This window comes from Myiozetetes cayanensis, unplaced genomic scaffold (assembly GCF_022539395.1).
Source record: "Myiozetetes cayanensis isolate MyiCay16 unplaced genomic scaffold, myiCay2020 scf2-11, whole genome shotgun sequence".
Lineage (NCBI taxonomy): Eukaryota > Metazoa > Chordata > Aves > Passeriformes > Tyrannidae > Myiozetetes > Myiozetetes cayanensis.
The window spans coordinates 143,280-169,878 of record NW_026087411.1 but is presented as its reverse complement, the minus strand read 5'-3'; the positions used below and the strand labels follow the sequence as shown (position 1 = coordinate 169,878).

Here is a 26,599-nt window from a genome sequence, read left to right as displayed (position 1 = left end):
AACCCTACATATTGCTCCAAATACCCACCAAAGTTATCAAAGCCAAGGGTCAGCTGTTGTCTTTTCAGTCCCTGAACCTACCAGTAGCAGTTCTGCCATTCCTTAAGTTGCCACCTCATTAGTTTTACTGATACATTCACAGTTTGGTTTTATATTTAAGAATAAAGCCTGCTAATAAGTTTTAAATAATAAGCTCTTGAGGTGTAGGTATCACTGCTGCAGAAAACACACCAGGCAAGGACATCCTCACATTTGAAAGATCCAAGAACACCAGTCAGTTTCTGTGCTCCAGGAAGAACAAAAAAAGTCTTCAGAAAACAGAATTCTTCACTCCTCTCTCTGAACTTTGCCTTGGGACACCCACCTCAGCTACATTGACAGACAATCATTTCTGCATACAGTAATGGGCACCTTTCTTCTTTTTTTTTTTAAAGTACCTCAAAGGCTTAAAATAATTTAGCAAAAAGCATTTATAAAAAAAATTCTGTTATCTGAAAGTTTGTTTCTGTCAATAAAAAGGAGTGCAGATGCAACATGCAGGGCAAGGAGCAACACGGTGGGGGGTAGGAGCCATGGATTCTCTGGGGTATCACAGATGTGAGCCTTCACAGAAATTATCAAATGTCATCTTGATTAACCAGCTCCATTTCTCATTACAAACAGCCTTGCAGGTGTCAGAAGTTAATTAATACAAGTCTCTTGTTGTCATGTAAATATTGATATGTTATTTCTGACTTTATACTAAAATGCAAATCTTGAATGGCTCCAGCATCCACTCCTGTCAGACACGGCTGCATCGCTGTTTGCACACACACTGCACACGAGTGTCTGGGAAGAGCAGCAATGCTGTCACACGAAATTCAGTAAGGACCACAAACAAAGAGAAAATTAAAATAATCCTGTGATTGCTGGGCTGTTAGCTGACGTACAGTCAGCAGGATCAAGAAGTCAGTTCACCATGAGGCCTGATGAAAAGCCCTTGAATCATTCGCACTGCATCGTGTTTTCAGCAACTAATTCATGATGCCATATAGAGTAACAACCAAATTACTGTAATTACCCTGAAACCTAAGTGGCATATCAGTACAGACGGCTGTATACTCTTCCATTATTATTCAGTATTACATTCTGAAAGGAAAAATAATATCAACCTGCGGTCTCTACTTAAAAGCTAAAGAGCTTGAAAAAAATATCCTTTTTAAATGTGGAAACATAAAAATTACTCTACAAAGGAACGCAGCTTGCATTTAAAATTCCCAGCTTTGGATTCAACAAAGCAAAGTCCAGATCCTCTACGGATGTCAGGTCAGTGAACCTCCACTGCCTTCACAGCAGGGGACAATCTGGCAGCGAGTTTTCAATGCAGTGTCCTGCAGAAACACTGCACTCACCAAAACAGCTTCATGGAATCAGCCGTGGATTTGCAACACCAACAAACTGTACAGAACTGACACTGTAACAAACGCCAAAGACACAAACCAGCCCTTGTGTCGGAAAGGCTTAACAATGGACTGCTGGGATGCAATTCTTCTGTGGCTCTGCAGTTACAGAAAAACCCAACCCACTCCAAACAAGACAATTTCATTGAAGGTGTAATTTGAAAAGAGAATTAAGAAGTCAGAGGAAGGGAATGGTGCTTATTAGTTGGTCAGTATTTTTTTTACAGTAAACTTAATTATTAAAATAGGGGACTTTTTCTTTCCATTCTTAATTTAAAAATAAAAAAAAATTACCATTTTTCCAGAGAGTGTTCATGAATGAATACTGAAATGAATTTTAAGTCACAGGTCATGCAATAATGAAACCTAGATCAGAGGTAAAGAGTTCAGGCTGCTTGAAAAATACAGACTTCGTTTATAGCCATAAATCAAACAGGTAACAAGCAGCAAAAACAAAAGCTGCTTATCTAAAATAATGGTCAGTCTTTGCGAGCGAAGATCCGGGGAAGGTCTTTACACCTTCCAGCCTGAGCATTGGATTTTTTAGGTGAGACACAGTGTGCGCGGAACTGAGCCCACCCTTTAATCCTAAGGTTCATCTGCCGGGGCCAAGCGAGCTTGGACGGTGGCAGCGAGGTCCTCAGGACATAGATGGGTTGCCTTTAAGGGCTAAGGAGCTCCACCTGCCCGGGAGTGGCCCTGACTGGGAATCGAACAATCACTTTAATTACCATTCGGTGATAACAGAATTAATGTTCCTGAGCAGTATACAGAAAATTTTACTATTAAATTTCTACTTGATCTCTCCAGGAATAGCACCAGAGCCAGGCTCTCAGCTTATGATATTCAAGTTGCTTCCCAGGTGTCTGAGATCATTAACGATTTGAACTCAAGCTACTTTAAAGTCTACAAGTAATTCTTTTTCCCCAGAGCTACTCTTGTCATCCCAAATAAAGGGGTCTTACCTGAAGGCAATCCACAGCATTGTAAACTAACATCATTCATCAAAACTAACCTAGTTTTTAAATGGAGAGGAAAAAGAGACAGACACACAGGACTGCTAACCATGCTGCTTAAGAAATTCCTGAAAAAACACTCAGATGGCAGTCACAAGAACCTGGACACAACAACTGCTCATGCTAAGTTCTTGCAGTTAGAACAGGTCTCATAGATTTCCTAAACAAAAAGCATAACAGCTGTATTGTTAAACCTGTAACCACATACTCAGTGAAGAGCTCAGCAGCACAGAATTTGCTGCAGAACACAGGCTATGGTTTGCAGTCCCTGGAGAAGGAAAGTAGACACCAGGAACAGCCACAGGATGGGTCAGGCTGGGAGGGAGCCCTGGGCTCACCTTGCCCAAGCCCCCTGCTCCAGCAGGGTCACCCAGAGCAGGCAGCCCAGCATGGGGCTCCAGCTCACAAGTGATCTCTGTTCCTCCTCAGTCTCATTTCTGTTCCTATATCTGTCACCTCTCCTGAGCTAATACTCCTTAAGTTGCAGGAGAACAGGATGGTACAGGAGGAGGCAGGCAGCTTCCTCCATCCCCTATGTGCATGATGCTTCTTTGCAAGGGAGGGGAAGTCCACAGGAGCAGCTTCAAGACCTTCCCTCTCCCTTTTCTGTTCCATGACTGCCAGCTCTGAGATACCAGCTGGCAACAGCCTTGCAGGTCCCTGGTTGCCTTTTTTTGCCTGCTGTTCTGTGTTCAGTTAAGCAGATACATAACCTAATGGTGGGGGTTTTTTATTCCATTACTGATAATTAGTAGGCAGCAAAACATTGCCCTTCTGCACAAAAAGCCCTTTAACACTGAAAAATAAAGATGACAACTGTAAATCATTTACATGACACTTCTGCTGTACAAACAGGTGACATAGGCATGGTTTTTATCACTTGCAGTAAGGTGGCTGTAGATGTGTTGCTGTATATAAGAGTGGAATCAAGAGACAGTCCCTGATCTCCCAAAAATCTTGTAACCCTGGAGACTGCCAACAATAAGCAAAGACAGCAGAAGCTGAACCACAAGGAAATAAGACAATGTGAGTCAAGAGGACAACATACCAGTCATGGTTAACCAGCCGTTCAGCTGCTGACAGACAACACACCACCAGACTTCAAAATGTGATCTTCATTTAACAGCACAACTGTATCTACAGGCTGGCTCCCCACAAACAACAATTGCTCCTGAGTCCAAGATCAGTTATCAAAATTCCCCTCTTGAATTAAAAAACCCCAGGCAACCTGCTCCAAGACAGAGAGGGGAATTTGTGTTTTCTTGTTAGTAAACCTATACCCTTTTCTGACCTCCTGCACAGCCTGCTCAGAAGCTAGACACTAACACACCTTGAATCTATCTAGACTTTAGAATACAGATACCTTCTTGAACACTTGGCTTCCGTGGCACTTGGAGAACATCTTCAGCATGTTGTTTACAGAGTCCATGGAAAGGCCCTAAGTCAAAACACTCTTGAAACAAGGAAACATTCACTTGAGAACATAAGCTCATGAATCCTACTGCAGTACCATCAACCTGAAATATAAGAGCCACATCACAAGTGAATCTGATTTTAGGTCAAGACCAAAAAAAATTGAACAAAAAACTTGTGAAATAAAAGCTAGCATTCCATCTCTGACTGTGCATAACGAAAAAGTGTAAAGGAACTATTTCTGCAAAACCTAAAGATGCTCTTATTTTTCCTTGTCACGTATGTATTAGGACCTCTGAAGATTTCTAAGTCATCTGTTAGCTATGGCTTGCAAGAGCATTAGGTTTATATACATATGGACCAAACAGTGACCTATTGTTTTAGTAAAACCTTTGTTACAGTAAATAAAAAATATACTCTGAAAAGGCATCATTTGGCTTTAAGTTAGAGCAAGCTGAACTAAAAGCTGGATGCAGCTAGCTGTAATGGGTGACTCCTTTCTGGACACTGCTTTCTAGCTAAGATGGTGCACAAACTGAAAAGCATATTTCATTATCCTGTAAGGTTATTCGTTCAAGAAAGCAATTCTATATTATATAAATGGTACCTACTACAGTACATGGTGTGTATTATTTGTAGCAATTACAAGTGCTAAATATTTTGGAGTTCTGAAAGGTTCCAAGAGCTGGTCTCCAAAACAAACTGCTCTGGCAAATGTGAAAGTGGCAGAACCCCTGCAGTGCTGAAAGCCGCAGTGCTCCGGGTGTCTGACTGGAGTTCCCAGCAGGTTGCAGTGCTCAGCAAGACCCTCTGAGCAGGGAGAACTGGCCTGCTGGAGGGTTTCTGGGTTTGAGTTAACACGAGCCTAGAAGGAAGCTCTTCAATTTTTAGTACTGTACACAGTTATCTGGTGAAACACACATAACCAAAATATATTTTCTTTCCACCTTAATGCACATAATGAAAGCCTTTATAAACCTAATGAAAATTCAAAGGCTGCTTTTGTAGAGCTGTTTTATCAGGCCATCAGCACTCCAATAAAGACCTAAAAAAGTATGACTTTAATTTTTCTGCCCTCAAACAACAAGTGATTGTTTGTTTGCCTTGTTTGTGTAACCGACAAAGCTGGGGCACCACAGTTGCCTGGCTGCTATGTAATTTCAGGCCCAAGGCTCAGCAGAGGCTGATTAACCAATCCATCTACCATATGTGCAAAAGGAGGCTGCCAGCTTCATTCTCCACAGGGAAAATTGGCATCCATCGTGGTTTGCATGGAGGCGCCTTCCCAATCTGTGGTAGCAGCGAGGACAAACTCTGAGGGCCTGAAACACCTTGTGCTGGTCTCACACGGAGCTCTGAACATGCAACTGAAATGTATTATTTATAGCAATAGCCCTTTGCAATGTGCCATTACACTAATGGTGTATTGTTTCCCATTTGGCTCCCAATGGCAGTGATTACATGTTGCAGCTTTATAAAACCATTTGCCACAGAAAACAGACTTCAGGAATTAAGGAGGTTATGTTGCCTATCACCTTGCAATACCATGCACAATTACTAACACAGTAAAATCTTGACAGGAATTTTTAGCAGGATAATTATTACCACCTCTGTCTTATTTAAATTAATTCCTTGGTTTCTGTCTTCAATTCAGCAAAAATCTGTGTGAGCCAGGAGATGGAAAAAACCTACAGCATTTTAAACTGTGAAAGGATTACTGGCTACTCATTTCCTCTGGGAGTGAAGACAGGTGACCTATAATGCAACTGTGGCAACATGGTTACTACATGAGGGTGAAGTGGTCCCAACTGCTTAAAAGGATCTACATAAGAATGAGGAATTGCTACTTCGTTTCTGAACTGGAGGTATCACTGCTAAAGACAGACACCAACTACACTGCAAAGGGCACCATGTGGGTGCACATCATCCACCTTTCACAGGTGAGCTGCTGATTCCATTCCCTGAGCTAGAATGAGCTGCCACTCATGACATCACTAACATCAGAGAAAACCAGAGCTCATGGCAGACTGACCTCACAAACAGCTGCCTTATTTTCTTCATCTTGATGTTCCATGAGGTCAACAAGGAGATATTCACCAAAGGTCTTTTTCAAAGTCTTACTTTGACGTGTCCAGATTGGCATGAGATCATCATAATCTTCCAACCTACAAAAAAAGAGATTAGGTCATGTCCTACAGTTCTGCCATTAATAGGTTCTGATGCTTCTCTTCTACTCCATTAACATATAGAGAAATATTATAAATACCTGTTCCAAGGCCTGCACCCACAAGTAATTTCACCTAAGACACATCCCCAAAGCACACTAAAGTGGGAGTCTCAGCACCAGAGGAGAAACAGAACCACTCCCAAGAGGCAGCACAACCCAACTAAGACTTGGATTGCCCAATGCAGACACTTTTCTTTCCCTAACAAAATACAAGGGAAGCTCAGTTCAAAGTTCTCCTGCCTAAGGCATCTCAGCCCAGGGCTTTAGGCCTCATTTAAAATAATTATATTCACTAAGCCCAATTATCAGGTGGTTAGATTTGGCAGAGATGTCAAAAAGCTACATTAGTGTAATTTAGAAAATCCATTCTCAAAAACACCAAGGAAGAAAACAGTGCCTTGGTGTACAGGAACACAGTGCTGAGCAGCGGTTTGATGATTTATTACCCACAGCAGTGCCAAGTCACCCAGCACACAGAGCCACTGTGCTTTTGTAAGGTCAAATTAAAGCTCCACCACTGAAAGAGACAGAAAGGCTGAAGTGCCATTCCCACATCCCTCTGCCTCAGGAAAGGCTGAGGAGGTGGGCACCTGCCAGCCAGGCTTCACCTGCTCTGCTGCTCCAGCCTGCTCTCCCTGACAGCATCTGGCTGCCCCAAGGTGTGGTGGTACCCTCACACAGACCCCCAAACTGCACACATTTTTAGTTAAACAGTCACAGACTCTTTCCCATTAAACTGCTATTCCTAGCTGGGGCCAATGTAAGTCTGAAGAAGTCACAGTGCTTTTCCCAAAGCAGTGACAATTCATCAGTCACACACCCTGGGACCACGGCATGAAGGCTAACGGCAAACCAGCTCCAACACAGAACTGCTGTCAACAACACGAAGCCACCTGTATGCACCTCTCAGAAAAACACTGGAATTAAGTGGTGCAACCAACAGATCTGCATCAGAAGCAGCATCCGTGGAATGCAGCCGGGATGGCTCCCCGGACGCTCCGGCCAGCCCGTCCCGGCCGCGGGTCCCCGCGGTCTCTGCCGCCCCCGCGCGGCCCGGCCAGGCGCTCCGTCACCGGGCTGGGAGCGGCTACCGGCGCGTCCCTCGCTTGGTAGGGAAGCGCAAACCTCCTCCTGCAGCGAGAAACAGGGAACGGCTACCGGCGCTTCCCTCGTGTTTTGCTCCAGGCTCCCAGTGCCCACGGAAGGAAGTGCCTGTATCCAAACACCTGTAACTTGGAGATCATCGTTCCACACAGCAACCCAGAAACACTGAATAAACAGATTCTCACTGCCACTTTATACATTTAGGGATTTAGAAGGAGCCTTAAAGTTCACATAAGTGGGCAAAAAAGATTCTGTTTCTCATTGTATCAAACAGGGTCTGAATTCCCAGGCATTGCCTGACTCCAGTGCAGAATGCAAGGATAATTCATGTGCTCTCTGGATAGTTTTGCTGCTCCTACACACCAGAATGGACGTGACCTCTGAGTAAGATCAGAACTCCACTACTGCAACACAAATAATTAGTAGAGCAAATCTGCTGATGAGGTATCAAACTTCAAAAACCTAAACTAATGTAGGGATAACGGTATCTGTTTGCGGGGTGGATAATAGACACACAAGTCCTGTAAATGGAACACTGTGCCTAGTGCTCCAAGTCCCCACATGGCATTCTACTCCACACAGCATGAGGAGACACTCCAAGGTGCAGATGGCAATTCCTAGAGACTGACCACATGACAGCCAGTGGGGCTCCACATAAGCCCACTCCTCTCCCTGCACATTAACTGTAGAAGCACAACTGTTTTCATTTTTTTCTTATTTTTTAATATCTTTCACCAGTACCACAGTCTTAAAAAAAGCTAGAAAAACCCTCTGAAAATCAGTAGCTTACCAACATAAAGTACAGAAAAACTCTACTGCGAGCACAAGAAATGAGCTGCAAATCTGTGACTCACACAGGGTACAAACCCAAGAATGACAGGATATCAGCGAGGACCTTAAATATCAAAGCTTAGTGCACTCAGTTCTGGTGCACACAACCGATCCATCTCACAGTATAAAAGCCAGATGCAGAGAGTAACTCCAAAACCGATGGTTAAGCAAAGTATCACTTTACAACTGCTTCCCCCCCCCCTCTTCATAAGTAAGGGAAGAGGGAACAGATTACCCTAATCTCCTCTCCCTCCCCCAGAACATGTTGCTAGGCAGGTGGCTGGGGACAACTCTCTCAGATGAGTCTCCAAGGGCTCCACTGGCTGTTACTATGGATGCCAGCCAAGCACAGAGGTGAATGCAGAGGGAAAGGAAAGGCAAAGCATATTCTGCAAACAGAAATTAGCTTACCCAGAAGCTACTGATGGACAAATACTGAAGTATGAATATCACCAGCCACTGGTGTAATTTAAGAGGAAAAACAGTTTTCTACATAGTTTTCCGATAAAAAAAAAACCTAAAGTAGTTCAGTATTTGTAACAAACTACAGAAATGCCAGAAAAGATGGCATCTCTAATCAGGAATATTGGTATAGCCTAAGTAACAGTTTCAGTCATGTAAAAGTCACATTCCATTGACAATATCCAATGGCCATTAAAAGAAAATACAATTTAAACAAATATAGTTGGAATCAAGACATACAGAAAGGTTTTAAACCCCTAGGAATTAATTCCCCTACTGATACATTCTGAGTATTGAGATCCACTCACTGATTGGTGTTGGACAATTCAAAGGAAGCACTCAGAAACCTGACAGCTGTACAGTGTTAGAGAGCACAAAAAGCTTTGTAACACAGACATGTCCAAAGTTACAGCAGGATGCTGCTAAGTGACAAAGGTCAGGCTTTTTTCTTAAACTACTCAGAAGTCAAGCAACAGGATATCATGAGCATGGACTTAAACTATAGCATATATCAACTAGAGGAGCACAAGCTGCAGGTTTCCTCAGAACCATTTCATAAAGTTAGATATGTGCAATAAGACATCTGACGTGTTTGTCAGAACCCAGCCTAAGCTGGCAGCATGAACCAGCCCATAAACAAACAGGTGTGGCTTTACCAGGCAGAGATATGAGCTATGCCCAGTGTGGGATTACCAGTACTGACCACTCCCCACATCCACGCGTGATAGTGCCCCAGCAATGCACTTGTCCCTGGGCTTCACTTCCCATACAGGCACCAGAAATGCTCATTTAATCACAACTCTGCTACATAGCCACAAAGCAACACCTACATTTAAGTACAGAGCAATTCCACAGAAAAAAACCTGGAAGAGGGTTACTCTTCATGTCTAAATGACTACTGGAACTAGGGTTTCTCTGCTCTTATTTAACTCTTTCAGATAACAGGTCTTCCTATCAGGCTTTGTTCAACTCTTCAGCATATAGTATAAGAGAAAATTAAAATCAAAAGTAAGTTGGAAGAGGCTTCAAGAAACCTGAAAACTGCATGCACTGCATCTCCAGCTCATCACAGAATCAACATCACCAAAAAAATGTTCTTTCTACACAGCAAACTAGTTTTACAAGAAGTACAACCGATCTTGCGATGAAGTAGAACAAAAGCAGCGTAGTCCTAGAAGTCCTTAGGCTGACAGGAAACCACAGCAGCTGAAGCAGGAGAGAACACTCATCTCACACAGCAGTGGCATTACCTCGCCTGGCGCACGTGCAGCCGTGGGTGGCACCGGTGCCTGGGGCACATGAGCAGGGTAAACTTTCTACCCTCCACCGATCCTGGAGCGGGAGGCATCACTGCAAAGACACCCCTCATGCCTGGCTCTGTGAATGACAAACAGTCGCCAGAGGCAGAGAAAATTCATTATGCAAGCTTTAAAAGTCATCAGCAGAACGGTTTGAGCAAACAGTTTCAAACTTTAGGCTTGGAGTATTTTGCTATCTGCGGTTTAAGCAAGCAATGGGACTAAGGACAGCACTATAAACATGTGAGAGAATTGTCAATGGAGTCATCTAATTAATCCAGCATTCCAAACCTGAAGAACCTTCAGAGCAATCAAATTGGTAGAATTAAATCCCTATGAAAATACTATTATTTAGTTCACAAAACTTGCAGGAATTGATCTCAATCCTGTTTGATGTCCTGCCTGTTTGGGGCAAATTTAAAGACTGCAGGAAATGGACAGACTGCTGAATGGCTGCTGGAGTGAGCACAGAACCACCGATACCTCCTGCACAAGGGATCCTCACAGGAGGATACTTTCAGACTGTGTTTTCCACAGGGTTAGAAAGTGTTCTCAATATCAAAAAAAAAAAAAAAGAACAACAAAAAACACAAACACCAATAAACACCAATAAAAAAACCAAAACCAGAAACCAAAACCAAACAAACAAACAAAAAACCCCACAAAACTCAGTGTCTATTAGTGAGATTGTAATAAATTCCTACCTAAATTTTCCTCAGCTGGTATGAAGAGAAGGATGAACTGCAGTTCTGGTAGTAAGATGAAAGCTCTCCTGGACAAATGACAAATTTATTCAGTCTTTCATCATTACACCTATCAGTAACAGACAGCAGTTAGTCTTTTAATATACATCTTTTTTTCTCTCCAATGTCTTTAATCTTCCTTCATGAGTCCACATGGCTCAAAAATTAAAACATTTCTGACAAATAAGATCAAATAAAGTTCATCTGGGCATTTTTTACTGGTTTTTTTTCCTACCTTACTTCTCTCTAATTTCCTAATCCTTAGATTTCAACTATCTTCCTTTTTATATCAGTTCCCCAGTGGTGGACTATTAAAGATGCCAGAGCTCTGCTAGCAGATCTGACCTGGCATCTGGATGAGCTGACCTGATGTGACAAACTGTCAATTCAACAGCAGCACCAAGTGCAGCTCACTGTTTATGCAGCAGACTCTGGGCTACACCAAATAACCCGAGCTAACACAGCAATACTTGTGCTGCCTGTACTGTAGTCTGCAGCCTCACCACCTCATCTGTAGCTAACAAACTAGCACTAAGTTACCTGGGAACACGTGTATCCCATAAACATCTACAGCTTTCTAAGCTTCCTGCTCACTCACATGCTTTGGTTTTTACAAGTGGAAGTGTAGGAAAAAGAAAAATCAATCCACCTTGCAAGTGCAGTATTATTTCCATGGGAAATGCCAGCAAAGCTACAGCTAAACCTGAACAGGGTATGAGAGGTGAGCTCAGAACTGCCACAGCTTGGTTTCTGAGCCACTGTGCACTGATTAATACAAGGTGATGTATTAGAGCTTCTGAGACTTCAGAGGTGTTCCATTTAGATACACTGCAAACCTTAAGGCACTTGTAAATTCCACAGCCTCTCCAAGTGATGGCAGGAGCGCACCTGCTTCACCACACAGTTCCCTGGGAACTCACCTCACAGTTTCCTGGGAAGATCCAGCTGAGTATTCTTCCTTTGCCACAAAGATATGCATGAACAGTGTGTTCAAAGGCTACAAGACAAGGAATGGAAGTCTACACCATGCAGCTAATATTCATTACATCAACCCACGTATTAATAAACATTTTTATTTCCAGTATATATGATCCGCACTCAAAGTGAGCAGTGTCATGAAATAACTTCAAAGTATGCATGGATAAAGTTATGTGATATTAAAAGTACTTTTAATAATTTTGTGCTTCTGCAACATTTTTACTTCACACTCAGTTTACTATTACTTGACTGCAGTATGCAGTGGACATTTCATAATAAGCAGTATTAACTATAGACTAAAAACAAACCACAACAATTAGCAACTAAACATTTAACATTTGGTTGATAAAGACATTCTTTTTAGTTTTAAAAAACAAACACAAAGCTCACATACTTCTTGTAATTCTAAAATATTTTTAAGGTAGTAAGCAAAATTATAGATTTTTAAACTATATCATTAGACACATTTAAATACCCAGGCAGAAACAGGGAAGACTAACAGACACCTTTGTTCTACATGCCTCCAGTTAACCTGGAAAACCCCTGTGCTGGAGTGGCAAAGGTTATTAGTTCAGCTATTCTCCTGTGTATTAGTGTGTGCTGGGTCAGTGAAGGTCCACCTGTAGAAAAAATATTTCTACAAAGACCATTTTAAATGGCAAAACCTGAGGACTTCTGAATAGTTTACTATTCAACTAAAATGTCATGGCTAGAGTCACCAATAAACTTCAGCAACTTCAGAGCAAGAAAGATAAATAGAAGCTGCAGTACACAGACCAGCACAAAGACAACAGGTTATTGTAACAAACATCTAAAGCCATTCCTAAACATCAGGCCTTTTGTTTGTTTCTCAAAGGCAAAAGGAAGAAAAAATATTTTGTTGTTGAGGTCCAAGAGGAGGCCTAGGAAGCCAGACTTGGACTGTCACTGTTTCTGAATAGCACCGGTAACCAGACAGTCCTGCAAAGCATCTCCACTAATTCAATTCTGCACAAGTCAGTCCCCAGATTAGACCTTTCATCTATCTTATTTCTGTGCCCGAGGAAAAAAACTTGCCAGCTAGACTTTGCAGAAATCCTTTGTTCAGATGATCTCAGTTTTGTAAAGCACACCTGCAAGGATTTAACCTGCAGTTAGCCAACAATCTCACCAAGTTATACCCTAGAAAAGGTTCAATTGTTCTGCTAGTGCAGAAGGATAACAGACTGAATCTTCTGCACCTATCTTAGAAAGCAATCTCCATTCTAGCAAAGCAAGATTACCGCTCCCTGTCTGTGTTTCAAAAACATTTCCCCCCTGTTTACTCAGGAGCAGTAATTTATTTTTCTGTCTTCTCTCTCTGTGTGCCCCTGCACTTGCAGTCAGCTGCAGCTTTGCTGCACTGGATCATGTGTAACAGGCTGCCTGAGGCAGAGCCAACAGCACCCCCAGAGCAGCTGCACCCTGAATGAAGAGGCTGTGCCTGCACCTTGCCTGGCACAAAGTGCTGCTCAAGAGACAAAGAAAGCCCATTACAAGGAAATTTGGCATCTTTTTTCTATACTCCCTTGGGCTGCAGTGACTTTCTTTGAAGAGTACATAGCATTTTCAAACACAACTGCTCTGTCGCTTGATCTGCAAGCCATTGCTTACCATCTCAACACACTGGAGAACTGCTGAACTTTTCTAGGCATAACCACGGTACTGCCAACACCTTGTTGTGCCATGTGCTGCCTGCCTTTTAAGTGCTTGGGGTTCCAATTTCCCATATTTTCTCAGGATCTAGCTCCCAGCTAGACTGAACAATGGACAGCATTTGAATCCTAAACTTCTAAGGGCCTGTCTCCAACTCATAAGTCTTAGGAGAAATTCATCAGCTTGCCCGAGGAGGCTGTGTGAAAGCTGCCAGAGCAGAGAGCAGCAGTCTCCACAGCAGCACCGAGATGCCCACATCAACACAAGGGTTTCATACAGAATCAGATCACCACCTTTTGCAGCCTAAAGGCCTCAGGTCTACCAAAACCAGATCTTAAGTGCCCAGGAGTATTTTTCACACCTAAGTCTTATATGAAAATTAGAAGTCACACAATTGACTTACAGTGCACTTAAGGTTAGCGTAGTTTTTATGCAGGAATGGTTCCCAGTCAGCCTGATCAGTGATATTCCAATTTGGATAGTCCAGAAAGGCAGCATGGGCTATAATCTCATTCTTCTCATTGCAGAGGGTCAAAGCAAGATTTGATTTTTCTCTATGAAAACAATTGAATTTTGCAGAAGTTGAAGAAACTCTAAATAGAAAAGCATCTGACAGAATTCAGCCTGCTAGAACAGTAAAATTAGCCATGTTCAAAAGGGTTCCCAGAATCAGGCCTCAAAACCTCATCACGTACATCTTAACTTGACATTATTGCTTCAGTTCCACACAGAATGTTCCAACATAACACTTGACATGATTTTTCAGATCCTCAATCATAATGATTTTGAGATGCAAGACTTAAATGTTCCCTCCTCTCTGTATGTTTTTCAAACATTCACTTGTTCCCCAAATAGCTGTCACCCAAGATTTTTGCCACTAAGTAGGAAAAACCTAAAGTGACCCATAAGCACTTCCACAGACTGTCTGCTGTTCATCCCTGCACAGAAGGAGGAAGCACACAAGGTTCCAGGGATGGAGGTGGGGTAAATGTGTGACTACAATCCTCATCTCCTCTGAGGACATTGCTGTGCAAGCAGCCAGGAGACAGAGACCAAACCTTGGGTATCAGGGGCACAAAAAGAGGCAGCACACTCAAACATTTTACAGCAGGCAGACACTGCCTCCCACCACAGAATACAGAGGGGCAAAAGATAGCCCACTCCTGTGGGTAAGGGGAAAATGGAAGAGAAGTGATTGACATATGCAGGAACAGAAATTAAAAGAGTTATGGCCTCATAGCAATTAAAACTCTTCCACTTCTGTTCCTCCCCAACAGGCAAAAGCATTCTGAGAGATGGAGCAGACACCAGAATCTGAGGGTTTCACCAGGAGTTAGCCAACATTGTTTCCTCTGAATTTTTATAAAACACTAGTATAGTTAAATCACGTCCACCACACTGGCAGCAGTGACCCAGGTTTACCCAGTCATGCATGTGACAGAAGTATATTTTCTTTTGCTTTTCAAGAATAGCAAGAAAAAACAAACCAAAAGCAAACAAACAAAAAGCCACATGATACCACTGACATAGGTTCAGAATGTTTTCTGCCGTTTTAAATGTGACTTAACTGGCTGAAGTTTCATGCAAAAAAGGTAATATCCTAGAATACTATTACTTACAAAAGGAACATGACATCAACCCTTCCAAAAACACCTTCTGTACTGGTGCTGAAGAGGCTGATAATGTCCGGAACATCGTGTGATTCTGTCCTTCGTACACTGACCCCTCCTGTGTTTCTCCTTGAGGAGGTCATTGTGTCCATCTTACAGGCTGCAACAAGAGCAAACACCAACATTGCTGCTCTGGGCATCCCACTGCAATCCACTGATCAGAGTCACTTCAGACCGATTCCTATAAGCACTCCTACGTGGTGCAATTCCTATGGATTGAGGTGCCTGGTTCCTGTACACCACACAGATACATACTGCCTGCACATACACACAGCATGCAGGCAGGGTACACGTGGAAATGCAGCAGGCAATCATCCCTACTGCCTGGATCCTACACAGGAAATAAATGGTTTGGATAGGTTACACTTGCTTTTACACTTGATCACTTATGGGCACTCACATAGCAGCCATCAGAACAGTGCCTTCAGCCTGCAGGCTGGGACGCTCAGCTGGGGGCAATCGGGGTAACAATTAAACAACAGCTTCAGGTGACTTCATTGTCCAAAACTGCACCTCAAATCTCTTTTAAAGTCAATTGCAGTGCTTAAATTTCAAAAGAACTTGAAAGTTCTACGGCTTGCCTGCCCAGAAGAAAAGTTCTTTTGTGGTTCCACATTCACAGGTGCCAGGCATAAGATTGATTGATCTGGCCGGTAACTTCAGAACACACAGGTGCAGCAGATACTCAAACCACCTGCGACTATCCCCTCTGTTCTAACACCTTTCAGCTGTGTCTGCTCAATACTGCAGCCCACTGGGATACAATTAACAATTAGGTACGTGAAATAAAGTGACCAAACAATAGCTTTCTGCAGCTTCTAAAATATACATGTAAAATACAGCATCACTAACTCAAAGAAAAGTTTAAATAAGCAACGCACCAAGACCAGCAGAGCATTTTCACCAATCTGCTAAATACAAGAGCCGCTTCTAACAGTGGCTCCAAACCCAGGCATGATGCCCATTTATGAGGCACCACAGATCACATCTGAAACGGAGTAACGAAAGAAATCCTGACTTTCATACTTGAAGTACACAGAAAGTCACACGCACTGCTACATCTTCCACAGACAAACGAGACATTTAGGTGTCAGCACAGGTCCCAGTCACACCAATATACATTGGTAAAGACATTAGGAAACAACCTGAAGCAGGACATCCTCTGCAGATATGGTGCCAATTCCATATACAAAAACATGCCGGAGTTTTTTTAATTGTCATTAATGAACTGAAATGCAGCACTAAGATCATCTCAACTCAGGAAAACAGTTTGCCGCTTCACATATTAAGTCGTTTAACGCAATGCATTGAAAAAGATACCACCCCCTTCAACGCGAGCTCCCCCGAACACTCACGCAAGCCCTGAGTGACGGAAAGCATCACTTACACAGTAAAAAAGGCAGCATTTTCACGAGGAAACGCACTGTTCCCACAGCAGGTCCTGCACCGCCCCGCCCGCTCGGAGCAGCTCAGCCCGCCCCGCTCGGGCACCGCTCAGGCACCGGGGACACCCCTGCGCCCCGTTTCTGCTCTTTCTGCCTCAAAATGCACCGAACGCACACGCACCTGGGCCGGGCGAGCAGGGATGATCCTGGCAGACACGGGACGTCCGGCGGCTCCTGCGGGACACCCGCGATCCTCAGGGAGGGATGGGGCGCCCAGCCCCGGCTCCGGCAGGGAGCGGTCCCGCCCCCGGGACACGCCCGGCAGCGGGCGGGGCGAGCACCCGGTGGGTGCCGCGGGCGGGGCGAGCACCCGGTGGGTGCCGCGGGCGGGGCACGGACACCGGCACGGCCCCGCTCCGGGACCCCCTCAGGCTCGAGCGCTCCCCCTCAGGCGCGAGACCCCTCAGGCTCGAGCGCCCCCCGCTCAGGGCGCGAGACCCCCCCGCCCTGAGGCACGGGCACGGCGCGAGACCCTCCCGCCTTGGGGCACTCACGTGCCCCGTGCCCGGAGCGGACACACGGACAAACCGAGCCTGGGGACAGACGGAGCCACGGGCGGACCCGGGGCCCGCCCACCGCCCGGGACGCTCCGCCGGTTGCCGCGGCAACGACGCTCGGGCGGTGCTACGTGAGGTCGGGGGTTGCGGGGCGGGGCCCGCGCGCGGCGGCGGCGGTGGCAAGATGGCGTCTACGGCGGCCGGGAAGCAGCGCATCCCCAAAGTGGCGAAGGTGGGTGGGCAGCGGCACCCCCGGGCCCGCACCGAGCCCCCCGCCACCGCGCTGGGGGCACCGGCGTCCAGCCCGGCAAACACCGCGCCCGGCAAGGCGCCGGAGCGAACCGGCACCGGGGAACTTGGCGGGTCCGCGTAGGGAGATGTGAACCGAGCGCCCCTTCTGCTTACCTTGCAGGTGAAAAACAAAGCGCCCGCCGAGGTTCAGATCACAGCTGAGCAGCTTCTGAGAGAGGCCAAGGAGAGGGAACTCGAGCTTCTCCCGCCGCCTCCACAGCAGAAGATCACAGATGTTGAAGAGCTAAATGATTATAAACTCCGGAAAAGGAAGGTACGGTAAAAAAACCAAACCTGATCTCGACCCTTACGTAAAGCACTAAAACTCTACTATTTTTAACTTAGACAAGATGTAGTTTGTGTTCCTTGTGGACTTTCCAGACAAGTACCCATTCTTTAGATACCGTAGCTGCTTCATGCTGCTCATGTGCAGACCCTGTAAGTTAAACCTGTGTTAACATGGGATTCGGTAGCACACACCTCCTCTGTGCCCGCGTTTGGAACACCAAAAGGTTAGTTACATCCACGGCTTACAGGCACTCGCTGCACCAGAGCTGGCCGGGCAGCACGAGACAGCACCGAGCTTTCTACACTAATCGTGGTTCAGTTGGCTGCTTGAGTAAGATAGCTTAGATACGGGGCTGCAGGAATTCAGGTTTAGTCCTAATCTACAGTTCTACATTTCCAGCTCTGCCAAGCAGTTTTTGCAGTGCTGTATCCAGTACGATTTGTTACCACTCCTGCATAGGTGTAAGACACTGGGCGTTCATTCCTAGAATAATAACATCATAAGGCATCTATAATACTGGCCTGCAGAAGCATTTCTTACTCACAGATACAATTCTCTCCCCAGACTTTTGAAGACAACATAAGGAAGAACAGGACTGTCATCAGTAACTGGATCAAGTACGCGCAATGGGAGGAGAGCCTGAAGGAGATCCAGAGGTAACCAGGATGCGGCTGCAGGCGGTTCCTGTAAGCCTTTTGAGGCACACGTTGCCAAACACCCCAGCCCTGGGGGCACATACCTGCAGCATGCTCGTGTTTTGCAGGGCCCGGTCCATCTACGAGCGTGCCCTGGACGTGGACTACAGGAACGTCACGCTATGGCTCAAGTACGCCGAGATGGAGATGAAGAACCGCCAGGTCAACCACGCCCGCAACATCTGGGACCGTGCCATCACCACCCTGCCCAGGGTCAACCAGTTCTGGTACGTGGAGAGCCCAGAGCAGCTCTGCTGCCTCCAGAGGCTGCGCGTCATTTGTCTGCTCTGGGGCCAGAGTGCCTTGGTTCCTGCTCCTTCAGGTCTTCAGGCTAGTCTGAAAAAAAAAAAAAAAAAAATAGAGAAAGGCTGAAGTTTTGGAGTGGTTTTGTATTTAAGTGGCAAGAGCACTGGGGGAGAAGGATGTTCATGTGCTTGCTTGCTGCCAGTCACAACCGTGTCTATGGGCATTTCTGGGGTGGAGGGGGATAGATGAAGAAACCTCAGTGGTGCTCCTGCAAAGCGCTCCAGAAATCCTTGCATTGCTGTGTTCACTATGCAACTGTAGAGACTGTCTTCTTTCCCAAGGTACAAGTACACTTACATGGAAGAGATGCTGGGCAACGTTGCTGGGTCACGCCAGGTGTTTGAACGCTGGATGGAGTGGCAACCAGAAGAGCAAGCTTGGCATTCCTACATCAACTTCGAGCTGAGATACAAGGAGGTGGACAGGGCACGAAGCATTTATGAGAGATATATCCTTTTCTATGCCTCGGGACACTTGCCCAGGTTCAGGCCTGCCTGAAGTTATTCCATCTCTGGCAATATCTCTGTGCTCCTTTTCGCTGTGGGGTGCTGAGAATGAGCCACCACACCAAGAGCCAGCAGTAGGTATTAAGTGTTTGGGGAAAGCCATCAAATTCAGTGAAGTGGCTGTAGGTCCTACCACAACATGTATGTTTAATTTCACTCAGTACCCAGCTTTTCTTGCAGTCACTTGTTTCAGATTCCTCCTCAAACTTCTCCCTGCCCTTGATCTGATTTTTATCTCTCTTCAAGTTCTCAGTAAGGCACTGATCCTTCCCACGCTCAGAGCTCTTAAGTGTCCTGATTTTCTTGCATAAGCCCACCTGGGGAGCGGTTTGATGCAGTCCTTGGGCCTGCAGTCCCTGGGGAGAGCAGAGCTGGAGAGGGCCCGTTGAGCCAGCACCGTTTCCTTAGCCCAGCTGCACTTGTCCTCGTGCACCCCGACGTGAAGAACTGGATCAAGTACGCGCGCTTCGAGGAGAAGCACAGCTACTTCGCCCACGCCAGGAAGGTGTACGAGCGGGCCGTGGAGTTCTTCGGGGAGGAGCACATGGACGAGCACTTGTACGTGGCTTTCGCCAAGTTTGAGGAGAACCAGAAAGAGGTAAGCTCCTCTTGGTAATACATCAGACTGATGCCAATATTTCCCTTTGAACGTCGAGCCCCGAAGCTGTTTAACTGCAGTGCTTGTGGTTTCCATCACCTTGTGATACGCTGTTAGTCTGGGTTAAGGAGACAGTTTTTTTGCTCACCTCTAGTTGCCTTCTGATGGCATCAGGAAGGTGTGCTCTAAGCAAGGCGGGTGTCAGATCTGCCAAGCCTGAGAACAGCAGTGTCAGACCAAGCATGCATCCTAGATCTGTGGGGTTCTGAGAGATTTTAGGCCTGCAGGATAAAAAACCTCAACTGGCCTGAATGTTTCTCCACTGACAGCCGCTGTTAAGTTCCCAGGGTGGCAAGGAATGGAAAACACTCCGTCAACCCAAAACAACACCTCTTAAATATGGTTTACATATTCTAAACCTGTAAATGAACAAGAGATGGTGGTGGCTGACATTTACAGATTTCCCTCCCCCTCAAAGTTTACTCTTTAGGGAGATCTGCGTTAGTCCTGTTCTAAAATAGTCACTTACACAGAGACATTCCGTGATTCTGTAGTCTATTAAATATTGCCAAAAGCTCATGAAGAAACTGTGGGGTAGGACTGAAAGTGCCTTATAAGTATTAATCAAATGATATTGAATGTTTTCAGTTTGAAAGAGTAAGGGTGATCTACAAGTATGCCTTGGATAGAATTCCAAAGCAGGATGCCCAGAATCTTTTCAAGAATTACACCATTTTTGAGAAGAAGTTTGGAGACAGGAGGGGAATTGAAGACATCATTGTCAGCAAGAGGAGATTCCAGTACGAAGAGGAGGTGAAGGTACGTGTTACAGGTACCCTCCAGGCTCACTGTGCATCCAGCTGCTGCTTAAGGTACAGCAGTGTCTTGTGATGAGTTTTACATTATCTTTGATAGTCAAAGAAAATAACAAGAGAACACCAAGACAGTGTTCATTTTGGAGGCAGAATTCTGTCTGTGGAGAAGAGAACGATATTTGCATTCACTGCTTTTTTGTTTCTGCTTTCTAATCCAGACTGTGCAGACAAAGTTTCTGATTGAACTCAGAGCTTGGTACCCTTTGCAGTGACCTTAGGGCATAATGCAATTTAGCTTGTAACTTACTACTCCAGCTATGGGGTAACCATTACAGGACACCCCACCTGTGTCCAAATACCTTTTTGGGAGGAAACAGCTGTGCCACTCCTGTCTGCTGTTCACTGAACGCTGCATATTTCACCGTGCTCTCATCCCTTCTCACACTTCGTTTAGAAAATGCTTGTAGGCAAAATCAAAACCAAGCTCACTTTAACCCAGAAGCTCTAGTGCGACCATCCCCAAGACTGACAGTGGTTCGTTAATCCTCCCATGACCTATGTGAAAGGAGAAATTCTGACTAAAACTTAAGTAAAGGAATAGGGTCTACTATTTGTAGTGACTGAAGCCTCTCCCCTCTTTCCCTCTCCCACCTTCCTGGAAGGCAAACCCCCATAATTACGACGCGTGGTTTGACTACCTGAGGCTGGTTGAGAGCGATGCCGACGCCGCGACCGTGCGGGAGGTGTACGAGAGAGCCATCGCCAACGTGCCCCCCATCCAGGAGAAGAGGCACTGGAAGAGGTACATCTACCTCTGGATCAACTATGCCCTGTATGAAGAGCTGGAGGCAAAGGCAAGTAGTAAGAACTCGGGTTTTTTTTCTTTCCTTCACAATGTTTTCCTTATATTAAATAGCCACTGGTATTTTAATAGGAAAACTGAGAACTAAACTTGCTGTGTCCTACTGCTTTTGTGCAACAAGCTACATGATTTACTATTTAACTATATGGGATTTTCCCCCTTTCAGTTTTCCCTCCTGTGCACAGGGCATACAAAAAAACCCCAAACAAACAAACTTATTTCATCCCAATTCATCCAGGAAGGTGCTGATGATAAATGCAGAAGTGGGTATTTCTAGCCCCATCTGAACTGCACTGTTACCTGAATTCGTGAAATAGTTCTATATTTAGCAAAACATTTGTGAAGCACCCACATTGCTGCCATGGCAGCCTTTGAGGCTGTGCAAGTATTTCTTCTGTTACCATTCACGCAACATTAGAGCTACTCTAAGTGGTGTCTATTAAAGGAAAACAGACTAATTGTTTTCCCTCTTAGAATGGGGACACTCCTGGGTTAATTGTCTGCTTCTTAGCAGTGGATCTTGCTTCCAAAAGGCGAGTCTTGCCGATTCTAGGAAGTTACTGCCTTTTAGTTGTGCATGCCAAGTAGATAAGTACATTTATATCTTAAGCATTCACAATTCTAACCAGTTTGACTTAAAAACTTATTGCAGTTTTACAGTCATTGCAGGATGCAAGATGCAGTGTAATCTTAGCAGTGAGCAAAGTATTTAATGGTGCTTATCTTTACAGGATGCAGAGCGAACCAGACAGGTGTACCAGGCCTGCATTGAGCTCCTTCCCCACAAAAAGGTATGGCTTCTCCAGCACTTGGGGGTGAGTTCTGGGTGACAGTTTCCCAGGTAATATCCTTTAGTTCTCTTTCCCTCTCCCTGCCCCAGATTTAAGTGCATAAACAGCTCCAAATATCTGCTAACACATTTGTGAGGGTTGCACTCAGAACTCTAAGTACCCCTTCCAGTTTCTCAGACTTTCCATCTTCCAAAGTGGATAGGTTTTTTTTCTAGCTAAGGTCTAAGATAACTATAACTTGCATCACCCTGGGAAACAGCAGGACAATCACAGTGTCAGATTCCCTCATATTGAAATTATTAAGTAGAGTCTAAGAAGTTAAAATTGTACATAGTTAAAAGATAGAGAAAACCACTTAGTTAGTCTTTACTTACATGATTTCCTTCTCAGGCTACTCCAAGCTGAGTTCAGCTGTAGCTTCTACAGGATACTCAGTGCCCTGCTTTGCCAGGGCTACCACCTTTTATAGCAGCTGCGCCTGATGGCCTGCACGGTCCCACCCGAGGCAGCTGCATTTGATAAAACACCTTTCAGGTGTGTCATCCCCATTACAGTTGGCCTTCAAGGCTGATTATTGAGCAATTTTGTGGGGTTTTCTTTACTAGCGAGCTTTAACTAAATTTCCATGGGGCCAAACCCTTACAACCATCTTATCTGCATTGCCTTGGAACATCAGAAAATCTTAGTTCATGTTCTTTCTTTTCCAGTTTGTCATTAGTACTGTCATGAGTGTCAGGTGTGTAGATTAGGATTAATCTGTCATCACTACAAGCTGTTAATTGCTTAATTGATAGCTGATATGTTATTAGTTGGTGATTGGTTAATGAACTCTTTTTCTCTGTTTAAAAAGACTTCCTCGTCGCTATTTTTGCCTTTAGTAGTGATGGAGTATGTTGCCTTCTCTTTGTGAGATTGTTTTGGGTAATGGACTCTAAACATTTTAGCATAAAAACACCGAGCTCAAACGAGACTAAATGTAGTACTAATAACGTATCATATTCTTCTTTTTTTTTCCAGTTTACATTTGCTAAAATGTGGCTGCTGTATGCACAGTTTGAAATACGCCAGAAAAACCTCCCCCTCGCCAGAAGGGCTTTGGTAAGCTTTTGTTAGTGCCATAATTGACTTTGCTAACTAACAGTAATGCAGGGATAGCATTAGAAGATCTTGAATTGTCCTTTATAAATTGCTGGTTTAATCCACTTAAACAAAGCATCCGAGGAGTCTGCAGGGACCAGCATTTACTGTCATGTGTGATTTAAAAAGAAGAGTAGCTTGCTATGATGAATTAGCCGCGGGCAGGAATGACAGAGCACTCCTGTGAATGCAGAGCACCCCCATCAGCTTAGTGCCATTACAAGTTGTTAACTGCTGCTGATTCGTTACAGTGATACAGTTTAAAAAGCTCTTTAGATAAAGGGGAAGTTTGACTCTAAGAAATTAGGACCTGTTGAACAGAGTGGGTGAGTCTCAGGCTGCTGAGAGAAGCAGTCACGGGGATTTTGGGCAGGCTCAGCAGCTGCTGAGCAGGTTCACTGTGTGAACATCAGCAAGTCAGGGGACAACGGGTGTGTTTTGGCACCAAGACCTTTTGAAATGAACTTCCTTTCCTCTCAGTTCAGATATTCTTAGTAAACTCAGGGATTTTGGGAGAAAGCCAACGTTGGTAACAGTTGAGGTGGTTTGACCTTGAAGAGTAAATTAATGGGGTTTCAGCCAAAACAGCGACAGAGTGTACGTGGAGAAGAACTGCGCGTATTTTGAAACAGCAATGGCATTTGCAGAGCTAGAGGGCCATAACAGTGACTGAAGTGATACTCCCAAGTGGTGGATTCCTTCATTTTTAATAAGTTTCAAGATAATAAACGTGTAGGAACGTTGTGCAGGAGAGTTGTAGTAGTGGAGTTTCATCTCCAGTTACTTCACTCACACTGGCCTGAGGGAACAGAGGCTCCACTGCTCAATAAATAATGCTTGTCTGGGGAAGTGGCTCCAAGGTGAAGTTCACTACAAGTTGTCTCAGGTGTGCCTATTCTTAACTCTTGTTTTAAAAGAGTCCCAGACTAAGAACTGCTTTCTCACAGCCTGCCTTAGGACAGACAGTTTTCTTCAGAGTCTGAGGCATATAAGAAGGAAAATTTTTAAACTTTTTAAAGCTGTTATTCTCTACCTGTCCATTGCTATCAGTCAGCAGGCAGGGAGGGGGAACCACTCTCTGTGTGAGGGGGAGCAGTGTGGGGCCAGGAGACAGTTTGGTTTGATACCATTTGTTTTGTAAGATACTTGGGAACTGTTTACCTGACAGACTGGTACAGGCTGGCACTGTGCTTACTTCAGCTGTCAGTGCAGGATGAAGTGCTCAGCTGAGCCAGGGTAAGTTCCAACTCACACTCCATGGGGGATCCATGTTCTGTAAAAGTGTAACAAGTGAGGAAATTTTCTACTTCCTGAGTTCTCGGATTCTGTGGATGCACATTCATTCTGCAAGCACTGGCTGGATTTCCCCTGGCCCTGAACAGAGTCTGAAGAAACAGGCTGTGCAAAAAATGAGTTGTAGTTCTAATACTGGAGGGTAAAGAAACACTTCGAAAATTCAGTGGGTTTTATTTGCCTGCAATATCATTAAGGTGGTGTTTTTTTTGGGGGGGTGGTTTTTTTCCTTAACAGGGGACGTCCATAGGTAAATGCCCAAAAAACAAACTGTTCAAAGGTTACATCGAATTGGAGCTACAACTGCGAGAATTTGACCGTTGCCGAAAGCTGTATGAAAAATTCCTGGAGTTTGCACCGGAAAACTGCACGTCCTGGATTAAGTTTGCTGAGCTGGAGACCATCCTCGGGGACATCGACCGAGCCCGGGCCATCTACGAGCTGGCCATTGGGCAGCCCCGGCTGGACATGCCCGAGGTGAGCGGGGAGGGCTGGGCACCTGGCCCAGCTTTGAAGTGTTTGTTACAGAGCGTGGCTGATGAAGTGTAAATGACCCATCAGCTCAGGCAGAACCACACCCGGCACTCTGTAATTCAGCGTCTGTTTCTTGGCAGGGCCATAAACCCCCTGACAAAAAGTGAGGGGGAAAGCTAAATGGGTTGTGTGCACAGGGTTTGGTGCTGCTCAGCCATGATCCCAGCCTGTGCTGTCAGTTAATGCCCTGATCTCAAACTTTTCTCGGGGAAATTCCACCTTTATCCGTGCTCCTCCCCCCATTATCTCAGTGTGCTCTGAAGGAACCTGATGAAGGACTTCTCTGTTGCAGGTTCTTTGGAAATCCTACATTGACTTTGAGATTGAGCAAGAGGAGTATGAGAAGACCAGGAACCTCTACCGCCGGTTGCTTCAGCGGACACAGCACGTCAAGGTGTGTGTGGGCACCCAGGACACAGAGCTGGTCCTGACTGTGGCCCACGGGGCAGAGGAAGCCTGGGCTCAAATCAGCCCAAGTACAGTCCTGTGCCTGTGCTGGGAAAGAAGTGTCTAAATTCCATACAGCAGCAGGTGCAAGAAGCTTTTCCAAGCAGCCCTCTTCCTGCTGAGCCACCTTGGGATTTTAGCTGCAAAATCTTTGGAAGGAGAAAATAGCTGTGATTTTTCCAGTGACGCTCAGTGCTGTCACTGACTAAATTCACACAGATTTCCCGTGACCTGAAGCAGCCCCAAGAAATGTACCCACATGGCTCGTGTGGGTGTTCTGCCTTGCTGAAACCAGGCCAATCTCACGCGTGTGAAACAAACAGGGATCTTCTGGGCTTACGGGACACTGCTTTAGACTTGCATTGGTGTTTGGGTTTTGGGTGTGGGGTTTTTTTGGCTGCTTTGTGGGGGTTTTTTGAGCTGCCCCTCGGCTGTGGGGCTGCAGGCAGGGGTTGCAGGCTGTGCTGTGCCCGCAGGTGTGGATCAGCTTCGCGCAGTTCGAGCTGTCGGCGGGCAGGGAGGAGAGGCTGCAGCGCTGCCGGCAGATCTACGAGGAGGCCAACAAGGCCATGCGGAGCTGCGAGGAGAAGGAGGAGAGGGTCATGCTGCTGGAGTCCTGGAGGAGCTTCGAGGAGGAGTTTGGCTCCGACACCACGAAAGAGAGGATAGATAAACTTATGCCTGAGAAAATAAAGAAGAGGAGAAAACTGCAGGCTGAGGATGGGGTAAGGAAGAATGGTGCCAGCCGTGAGTCCTTGGTGCCTTTGTGCTTTGTGGAGTCAGCTGCTGGGGATGGGCTCCCAAACGTGGGCTTTAATTTTCTCTCACTTCTATTTCTTATTAGAAGTGCCTCCTAACAGCCAGTGTTAACATGCAAATTAAAGTCGCTTTGTGGTATTTTTTTCCCTAGTCTGATGCTGGCTGGGAGGAATACTATGACTACATTTTCCCAGAAGATACTGCCAATCAGCCTAACCTCAAACTCCTGGCTATGGCAAAGCTCTGGAAGAAGCAGCAGCAGGAGAGCGAAGCTGCAGCCATGGATCCTGACAAGGACATCGATGAAAGCCAGACTTAACACCTTGCCTGCCGCCACCCCTTTCCTGGGGCATTGTACAGTATTTTCACTGGTGATAAATAAATGTATTTAGGGAGTTTTACTATTACTGACTTGACATGGGTTTTGTGTGGAAAACCAACGCTGTATTGGAGTCAATTCCCTTTAAGACACTTGTTGG

At 45.3% G+C, this 26,599-nt stretch overlaps 2 protein-coding genes across 3 annotated transcripts in view; one reads left to right on the top strand and one right to left on the bottom strand.

Annotated features, from left to right (window-relative positions):
• CFAP61 (cilia and flagella associated protein 61) overlaps positions 1–16,533 on the bottom strand; it is a 91,040-nt gene extending 74,507 nt beyond the window's left edge. The window contains exons 1-8 of one of the 2 annotated variants that reach the window (XM_050315758.1): positions 16,422–16,533; positions 14,805–14,955; positions 13,589–13,739; positions 11,454–11,530; positions 10,495–10,562; positions 9,743–9,869; positions 5,901–6,033; positions 3,819–3,972 (exon numbers count right to left, since the gene is read on the bottom strand). In XM_050315758.1, the coding sequence (XP_050171715.1) occupies positions 3,819–3,972; positions 5,901–6,033; positions 9,743–9,869; positions 10,495–10,562; positions 11,454–11,530; positions 13,589–13,739; positions 14,805–14,947 (853 nt within the window). In that variant the 5' untranslated portion in view covers positions 14,948–14,955; positions 16,422–16,533. Of the gene's footprint in view, positions 1–3,818; positions 3,973–5,900; positions 6,034–9,742; positions 9,870–10,494; positions 10,563–11,453; positions 11,531–13,588; positions 13,740–14,804; positions 14,956–16,421 lie in introns of those variants that run through there. The other variant, XM_050315759.1, reaches the window with a different exon arrangement.
• Positions 16,534–16,903: 370 nt separating this feature from the next.
• Positions 16,904–26,527, top strand: CRNKL1 (crooked neck pre-mRNA splicing factor 1). The gene is made up of 14 exons (XM_050315772.1): positions 16,904–17,029; positions 17,210–17,362; positions 17,942–18,033; positions 18,141–18,299; positions 18,660–18,826; positions 19,304–19,482; positions 20,131–20,301; positions 20,960–21,151; positions 21,891–21,950; positions 22,968–23,048; positions 24,618–24,857; positions 25,207–25,308; positions 25,838–26,086; positions 26,272–26,527. The coding sequence occupies exons 1-14, from the start codon at positions 16,982–16,984 to the stop codon at positions 26,437–26,439; spliced, it is 2,061 nt and encodes a 686-aa protein (XP_050171729.1). The 5' UTR covers positions 16,904–16,981; the 3' UTR covers positions 26,440–26,527.
• The last annotated feature ends 72 nt before the right edge of the window (positions 26,528–26,599 follow it).